This window comes from Indicator indicator, chromosome 7, assembly GCF_027791375.1.
Source record: "Indicator indicator isolate 239-I01 chromosome 7, UM_Iind_1.1, whole genome shotgun sequence".
In the NCBI taxonomy this organism is placed as follows: domain Eukaryota; kingdom Metazoa; phylum Chordata; class Aves; order Piciformes; family Indicatoridae; genus Indicator; species Indicator indicator.
In genome coordinates this window covers 28,539,588-28,548,928 of record NC_072016.1, presented here as the reverse complement: position 1 = coordinate 28,548,928, position 9,341 = coordinate 28,539,588, and the positions used below count along the sequence as shown (strand labels likewise).

At 38.7% G+C, this 9,341-nt stretch overlaps 1 protein-coding gene across 2 annotated transcripts in view; it reads left to right on the top strand.

The window, feature by feature from the left end:
* Positions 1–4,885: 4,885 nt before the first annotated feature.
* ANK3 (ankyrin 3) overlaps positions 4,886–9,341 on the top strand; it is a 207,418-nt gene continuing 202,962 nt past the window's right edge. For both annotated transcript variants that reach the window (XM_054382436.1, XM_054382435.1), the window contains exon 1: positions 4,886–4,999. In XM_054382436.1, the coding sequence (XP_054238411.1) occupies positions 4,886–4,999 (114 nt within the window). The remainder of the gene's footprint in view (positions 5,000–9,341) is intronic.

Sequence of the window (9,341 nt, the reverse complement as noted above, 5' to 3'; positions counted from 1 at the left end):
CTCTGGGACTGTTGCTGCCAAAGCAGAATTCTGCTAGAAGAGGCAGGTGGTGGGGAAAAATCAGTGCAGCAAAACAGACGGGCAAAACAGGCCTTAGATTTTCCTAATTTCCTTTTGTTTGCTTAGTGACCTCATTTTTTTGTATGCTTAGGGATGTGTCCATCCTGCCCTAATATCAGATGTGTGAAAAGGAGATAGAAGTAAAACTGGACACTAAATAAGCTTTTAATCTTGTTTGGTTTGGGTTGTTTTCATTGGGTTTTGAGACAAGAACTGCTAGTCTAATGTGTCAGCAAATTAATCTCATTAAAGTCTTCTGAGGGGTTCTTCTATGAGTTAACTAAGTTTCATACATAATAAAACCAAAACAAAACACCAGAATTCTTATTTCCTCTGCTTACTCTTTTCCCAAAGTGTTATTTTCATGAATTGGTAAATCAGTGTTGTCTTTATTTCTAGCATGTTTCATTCTTCTTTCTTCTCTTTATTTGCTCTCTTCCACTGCTTTTCACAACACAATAATCCAGAGCAGGGCTATAGCAGCAGATAGACCCCTCCCTGTTCTCCCTTTAAAATTATCAGGTAACACAGAAGTTAGGAATTTAGGAGTAACCTAACAAGTATTTTCTTCGTGTGTTTTCATTTACTTTTCTAGTCATTCTGGTCTACCTGTAATGCTTCTTTTCACCTTTGGGAAAATGTAAACATACTTCAGTTATCAGTAGGAGTTGTCATAGTGACCTTCTAGTGTTGTGTGTGATTATAAGCCTTTTTTGATCCATAGTGATCTAAGTAAATACTAAATGTTTCTGTGGTGTTCCATCTTCCATAAAAGAGATTAGATTTTCATACATCTGTGTTCTGGCATATTATGGGAAACCAACTTTTTCATAGCTGTCTCATCCTTTTTTTTTTTCCTCCTTGTCCTGAATAATCATTAAAAATAAACATAAAAGTGATGATGCCATCTTTGCTCTATAAACTTCTGCCTAATGGATAAACTAACTCAAATAATTAGATCACAAATGATTTCCTGTGTTTTTTCAAGATCTGTCTCAATGTTGTGTGCCAATGATGTTTTGCAATCTCTCTTGAGTCTAGCTTTAAGAATTGGACTAGTAGGTTAAACTAAACAGAATGGCACACTTCACTTCCAAGCTAATAAAATCACTTCCCAGCCATTATTACAATTTTGTGAGTAGATGAAGCTAAGTAGACATTATCGTTGTGTTAACAGAAAGTGGAAGTTTCCCATTGTTCAGGTTAAGATACAGTTTACCATTCTCCATAACTTTATCAGGACCCTCTCCATAACTTTATCAGGACCCTATGGATTGTGCTGAAACACTCATTGGCATTTTGTTAACTTTGTAATTATGGTTGAAATCTAATAGCTTAATTATTTCACTGAAGTCTGAAAAGAAGGACTTCATGAAGTTTTCCAGTACCTAATTCCCTTCAAGTGAGTTATGACATATCTGGCATGAAAACACTCACTCTTCATCCAACTTTCATCTGGCAGTGCCCTACCACCTTCCAGTGAATGATGCCAGTTCACAACTTCCCCAAAAGCAGAAGTTGTACACATCCAGTACCTTTTCTACAAGGGTCTGAATCTCTTACGCATTTTTTGTAACCTTTTTTTCTATTTGAGACTGTTCCAGCCTGCAAGATGCACAAAATTTCTGTAGTATTGCTCCAATGTTAAAATGATTTTTTTTTCTCTGTTGCTTTACTGGCTAAGACACAATTTCTCAAAATCCTAGCTTGAGGACTTTTTTCCACCTTCTTCTTCTTCCTGAAATCTAATCCAGAAGGAGTTTAGACTCTGCAGTTCAAGTAGGGATTGTAAACCACATAAAAACACCTACATGTTTCGTCCAGTTGGTTAATTAGCTGAAAAGGTACTTGGGGTGAAGCAGGCTCAGCTGACAGAAAAAATTCTTGCACTTGTGCATATCTCAAGGGATTGGGAGAATTGACTTATTGTCCTCTCTTACTAGAATTATTCTTATTAATAAAAACTTGGGCTGCTTTCTACCTGCATAGAAGATGGCCTGTACATAAGGTAGTGTTTGGCCTTCTAAGCTGCATACATGTAGATTATTCTGTGCCAGCAGTTTTTAAAGTCTGCTTCAAGTATTTTAAATATACAACATGTTATAATAAATTATTTCTATTTCCACTTAATGAGGTTATTTAGGCATAAATTACAGGCTAGTATGGTTAAAAGGTTTACGGAATATCACAGGATTAGCTAGCAAGTGGTGAATGACAGCAGCATTCACTTCATTTGTGGCTCGAGAAAGTTGGTTTCCTAAGGCATGAGTCTTCCAAATCCAGATGGAAATGTGCTGGGAATAAGAGGGATACAAGTCTATTGAATTTTGTTGAATTAATTTTCAGTTCTTGTCCTGCTGTATTTTCTAGGTACTTCCCTGCTAATAAGTGTGTTCTGTCAGACAGGGGAACTAATGTCAACTTATTTTACAGAGAAAGATCTGATCCTCAGAGAGAATAACTCTCAAGGTCATGCAGGCAGCTTATGAGCCAGAAAGTGAGGGCTTGGGTGCTTTTTGTTTTCTTTTTTTTTTTTTTCCCCTTCATACTGTTCCTTGAACACCTGCAGGTATTCAAGAAACATGTGGACATGGCACTATGGGACATGGTTTAATGGTCTTAGGTTGATCATTGGACTTGACAGTCTTAGAGGTCTTTTCCAACTGAAACAATTATATGATTCTGTGAGTCTCTAACTCCCTTAAAACAGCAACTTTGTTCAGTTCCTCTTTCCAGTAGGACTCCTCCTGTGGTACAACAAAGCCTTCTCACTGTTGCCCTGAGCTTCTCTGAAGAGCTGGGCCAAAATCCAGGTACCTCCCTGAATGGGGGGTTTAAATGGTTGCACTTATGCATTACAATTGAAAGTATACTCTGGGCATCCTTTGGGTATAATCTTTGCATCTTTAAAAATAGAAATATGTTTATTTGAGCACATGGAGAGGTGGGAATTTACTTCTGGTTCAAAACTGCACATTGCCCAACTGCAACATTCCTCTTTCCACAACTTTCTGAAGGCAGCTTTACATGAGTGCTCAGATGCCTTTCAGATATGGAGGAGGAGTAGGGAGAGGTACAGGGAGTTTTGGATGCAAGCAGAAATCTCTGATTTTACTGCATCAAGAAGAAAGGTCCCTAAGGTCACATAAATGTGGTCTCCATTTCTTAAAAGTCATTCCAAAATAAATACCTTTTAAACCTCAGCTTGTTAGCCTGTGAACAGCAGACAATCTGTACACTATGTGCTGCCTTTTGGACAACATATACAGTGTGTTCAAAGTAGTTTCTGTTTCAGGTATTTAAAAAGTAATTTAACTTTCAGCCATGTTATGTGAAAACTAAAGCAATGGAAGCATGTGATTTACTGGACCTCAGCAACCTGGATTCAGAAAATGTCTCTCAAATTCAGAGGAAGAATATTTACAACCTCATGAGAGCCCCTCTGGATTTTATGTTGCACTCCAAAGATTCAAAATAATTTGGCTAATTACACGTCAAATTTAAATTTCACTTTATTTTTATGACAAATTCATTTTTTTTTCCTTTTGGAAAGAAATGCTAGGATCATGTAAAACTACGCTACTTACACTTGTGGAGAATTTTGGTTCTTATCTGAAACAAATCAGACTGCCTTAAAACACCACTCTTCATTACTGCAAAGTACGCTGCTAGGAATACTGGGAAAGGTTAAAAACAGCAGGCTTGATGCAAGCTGCTGATTGTTCATATTTGTGTAGGAAAAAATATGGTTCCTTATTTACTAGATGCCTGCTCTGTGTTCATCCTAGTAAAGGATCCTCCTGCAGGCCTTGATACTGCTGCTATTTTACCTCCCATAATGAATATTCAAAAGCTGCAGTCATTGAGGACTCAGGTGGCAAAAATAGTAAGATGATTGAAGCAAGCCTTGACATAAAAGCCTAAAAGTACATTTCCAACTACATGGAAATAGTGCTGATTTCCCTTTCTGGCCACGTAAAAGAACAGTGCCAGGAAATCTCCCATGAATTAAATGCCTGTTTCACACACCAGTGTGATTGCATCTTTCTATCTGTATGATGTGTTGTAATAAGTATGTATAAAACAAAGAAAAAAAAAAAGGGAAAAGACAACAGAGCTTTCTGTTATCCTCTCTCACAAAATGTATTGGAATTGAGAAATGGGTATAAAGGACACACTGTTAAGATATGGCAATGAATGCATTGTTTTCTGCATAATGCAGTCAGGGTCTCCATGGTAAAAAGAAATTTTATTTTATTTTTTGTCACCATCAGCAGTTAACCTAAAGTAGGAACTGCTCCATTTCATTATAGGTTAAATGGCTTACCACAGAAAACTAGCTGAGAAATGTGCATCATTAACAGTGCATTTTTTAATAGGTTTTAAAAATGTGCTTTAAGATTAGTAAAGAAAATACAATGCAGCATATGTTATTGTTCTGGAATTTGTTTTAAAAGAAAGCACTCCTTTTCAGCATTCCCCCTTCAGTGGAGTCACTTAGACACTTCCAGCTGGTGGCAGGGGATACAGCCATAATACAGCTTTCTCTGTCCCAGCTGTCTTTTTCATTACGTTAAATGCATTACGATGGCTGCACTGTTTTATAAAGGGTCAAGTACAGAAAGGTATAGGAAGAAATCTGCAACTATGTATTTTTGTAGTGACTGCAAGCTTCTGTAAGATCTCTGAATCCTGGATGTGTTCCTGGCTCTGGTCACAGATTTCCTTCCAATCACTGGAACATTTGCTGTAAGGGCTGGCTAAAGGTGCCCGAGGAAATCACCTTTTACAAGGGAGCATTGTTGTAAAGGATTTTTAATGCATTATGGCTCATGCAGCATCACAGTTAAAGAAAAACAGGGATTTAGAAATTAATGCTGAAGAAGAAACTGAGAAAAAAAGAAAACACAGGAAAAGATCCCGGGATCGGAAGAAAAAGGTATCTAGATCTGTGCCAAATTCTGACAGGGATCTTTTTGTTTTAATTTTCTTACCTAGCAATTGAAGTATCAAAGCTCGTTCTTGCGTGTAACTTGGTAGCTGTGGGAATAATTTGTTAACATTGTAAAATAGCATTGATAACCTCAGCTGTGGGGTTTGCAAAGCAATTGAATCTTTAATTGGATATTAGTTGATTGCAGTGATGATGCAGAAGGTGTGCTTTCATTGCTCGGATAAATCGCTTGTGTTACTGTGATATGCAAACTGTCTGTGAGTTGAAAATAGTTTGTAACCATGATGTGAGGGTAAATGCTGAGCTTTCTTATAGGTTTAACAGCATGATAGCTTAGCCTTACATACATGTACTTAAAAGGGATGCGTGTGAAGACAAATTATTTTTTTCTTTTTCTTTTCTTTGTGTTGGGACTGTGTCACATGTTTGACTTCTGAAACATCCGTTTTTGGGATAATGTTACAGAAATTAGGTGTTTCACTGTTTCTCTCTTTTCCTAAGGATGAGCCGTTTCACAGATTTAAACTGCAGCAGTCTGTTACTAGCAACTTTCCTTTGTTAGGAAATATGTGGCTGAGGTTGCAGAGCTTGATTTTTCTCTGCTGTAGATTTGCCTTGGCTGCAGAAAACCCTCCAGCAAACTAGGACCTGAAAAATTCACTAGGCGCTGCATTGCTCATTGTTCAGTTCAGGAGCCTCTGTGTGATTCTAGTCTTGCTGTTTCTCTCTGAGGTATAAAGCAAAATAGTTATGGTTTGTGACATAATGACAGGTAAAGAGGCCAGCCACTTTGGCAGCTCACTGGATGTGTCCTTAAAAATGACACCTTGTACTCTGCTCCATAGAAAAAAGGCCCTGTCATGATATCTTGTCTTTGGATCTATTTTATTATAATTTTTAAAGAACACAATAAGAAAGCAGTTGTCTTAACAGAAACCTGGTATGTAGTATTTCTCTGTGCTTTTGTGAAATCCCCCTAAGGGGAGATTGGATAATCTTCGTATGCTCAGAGAAGCAGTACATGTGCTTCCTAAATGACATGTAGATTTCCTCTAACATATGTGCATCTTTTGGTTGAGTGAGAGTCAGCATTTCCCTGCCCTTTTCTCTTTTTTTTTTTTTTTCCTCTGCCATGGCAGTAATATACATAATGAAAAGCACTAAGAAACCTACTGCCTTCTGTTCTAGTGAGCACATTAAGATGCTGTTTAGATGGCTGCAGTGAATGTACTGCAGCATGTTAACTGTAGGTATTCTTTCTGTGAGAATGTATACATACAGATCTCCTGAATCATCTTCCAATGTAAAGGAAAGTGTGAAAATAAGATTCTGTCTTTGGGGCCAATGTTGAGGTGCTGCTGTTTGAAGCTGGCCTGACATAATAATATTTTTCTTGTCTCCCATTTAGGTTATGTGCAGATTTGTAATATAGCTATCAGTGTAGATATTTTTCACCCCAGCTGAAAACCACTACAGCAGTTTAGATTTTTTAGGAGCTGGCCTGTCAACCCATGTTTACCTATGCCTTGTGAGCTAAAATGTGTAGTCTCTCAGGTAACTCATGATGCAGGAAGCCCACGTACTTAATGTGCTCAAGTTTAACAATAGCATGCCCAGCCATATCCTTATACTGTCTTTGTCTTTCTCAGAATTTGAAATTAGAGTAAAACAGAAGGGATGTGGCAGAGAGAAGCTCTTGATTCAGTGAGGTGAGACAATTGCTTTGTGGACAAAAATGCTTTATTGTTTATACAACACGGTGCTGTAGAAAGGAAATCTCTTAGCAACCAGAGTGGCACATGGATAAATATCAGCCTATTAATCTCAGATATGTGGATTTTTTTCAGTGTTTTAACTCTACATCTTAAGAATGAGATAAAATAGCTTTTGCTCCACCAGAGGATTTGGGGGGGGGGGGGGGGGTGTGTCTCCTTGTCCCCCTTCCCCAATTCCTTCATGTGACTCTAGAATTTGGTACCTTAATCCAGTTCCTTTCTCTGTTTCTTTAGGACTTTACAGATTCAGGGCATGTAGAGGCTCTTTCTAGCAGGAGAATGGGACAAAAAGCATAAATTGCTTCACTTAACATTTATTCATTTGGGCACCAGTCTTCTCATATCAAAGACATGGTTTTCCTACCTAGTACATAGGGCGTAGGAAGCCCAGTAATTGTGGTTTGCCATTTTGTACTTTCCTGACTATTTAAAACATTTTTCCCCCCAATTTTTCCACTATGAGTTGTGAGTCACTTCTTGTTCTTCTGCACCACCCACAAGCAAGCAGTACTCGGGGCTTTTTTTTGTTATCACATGATGCTGTACAAAGCTAACCTTTTGCTTAAGCAATATACAGAAATATCCTTTAGGGTCTTCCAGTCACGTTGGAACTAGAGAGTGCACCAGTGTTTCTGGATAATTTATACAGTAAGGAAGCCAAGGCAGCCAATGCTTAGAAAGTAAGGCTGGAAGGATCACCCAATGTCCTAGACTTGATGATACCAGCAACAGTCATGCTGATTGATGTTCCTATTTAGTTTGAGAATTCCAGTCCAGCTTTTGACTGGCTAAGCAATTTACAGTGTAATAATGTTTCAGTTATGTCTTGCTTCAATGCTTGTCCAAGAGAAATGACCTTTTAAAAATATACATAAGGCAAACCCCTGTATTGTATACAATTCCATTTAATTTCAAGGTGAGAGATACTTTCAGATTGCTGCACTCATCTCTGTAGAGATGCTGTGTTTCTGTGCCCTATGGGCCCACCACACTCCTTCTGTTTACCTCATTTCAAGACATTTCCAAAGGGCCAAAGTTTAAATAGTTTGACTCATGCAAGAGAAAGGGAGGGGACCAGCAAGGGAAGTGAGTACAGTGAAGGGTCTGCATTATACAGGTTTTACATTTATTCTATTCAAGCTTATATTACCGCTGCAAGCAGATCTGCCTCTGGATGGTTGTTCAGGGTCCTACACTGCAAACAGTTTGAACACACCCAAGGGCAGATGGCAGTACAAGTCCAGTCACCCTTAATAAAAAGTGACTGATAGGAGGGCTTGCTTGATTACTTATAGTGTGTCTCTGTTGTGCATAGTTTGCTTTCAGAAAACTAGAAACTGCTTATTCTGTAATGATATGTGGAAAAAAAATCGTTGCTTAGTCAGTGCTGTTCCTAAATAAAGGTAAAATCTCAGAATGTTTTTTTTGTCTTCTCTGTTCAGTACATAGTAGAAGAGAAGGGTAGGTCTTGGCACATTGTCAATTATTTATGTTTTATGCAATATTCAGTAGGACTGAAGTGGTTTCCATTTGTGTGTAGTGCTCAGGAGCTAGCATGTTCTTTGGGAACACAATGTAGCTTGATCATAATGTAAAGCCTGGCTGCTGTCATTTCCAAGATGTTACAGGCTGTTGCTGCCACATCTGCTGCTGCTGCAAACTTGTGGGCAGTGAGGAAAGTAACAGATGCCAGTGCCACAAATCCTAGTAATTTCATCATAAAGCTCACAGTGTTTGAAGGTTTTACTTAAATGTCAGATATGCTGGGAAAACTGCCCTGCAGTTTCCTAATGGGTAAAAGCTGAAATGCTGTGTCAGGAATGACCCACCTGTAGGTGTGCAGCTGCTCGTGTGACTGAGGAGCTTGTGCATCTCCTGGGCTAGGCTCTGTTCCCAGCTGTGAGGGCCTGGGGGTCTGCCCAATGTAGTAGAGCTGCAAACACCTACAAGGGGCAGTGGGACCCCAGGAGAGCATGATCACATCCTAGCATGGAGACTCCCACTGTTTCCTTTCCTCTCATCTCTCTTGGGGCTGTCAAATGTTTTACGGCTCTGAGCCATGTCAACGTTTAAGTACAAGTCTCGTGAGGCTGAAAAGATTCACTGTCTGCACCATCACAATTAACCTGAGGAAAGGGTGTGTTCAGGCCAGCTTCAGTGCAAGTGGTTTCTGCAGTTTGATTCACACTGATAGTTAAACAGGTTTAAGGAAAACAAGGATAATTCTTTATCTGGCCTGCACATATTCCTTCAATGAATTGCCCTGTGGTTTTAAAAGCAGTTTGAGTTGGAATTGATGCAGTTTTGACGTGCAAACAAGCCTACTAGTTATCTGGTAAAGCTTGAATTTTGAGTTTCAAAGTTTTTAACACAGCTAACAGGTACAAATCTCCATCCATTTCCTAAAATTTGTAATTTGATGATTTTTAAACAAATCTCAGAATTAGAGACATCCATTTCATGGTTTCTGAACAACTGAACTTGTCAGTTGTAGAATCCAGAGTGGTCAAGCACCAAGGATTGTTCCTTGTTTGTGGTAAGGTACAAACCAG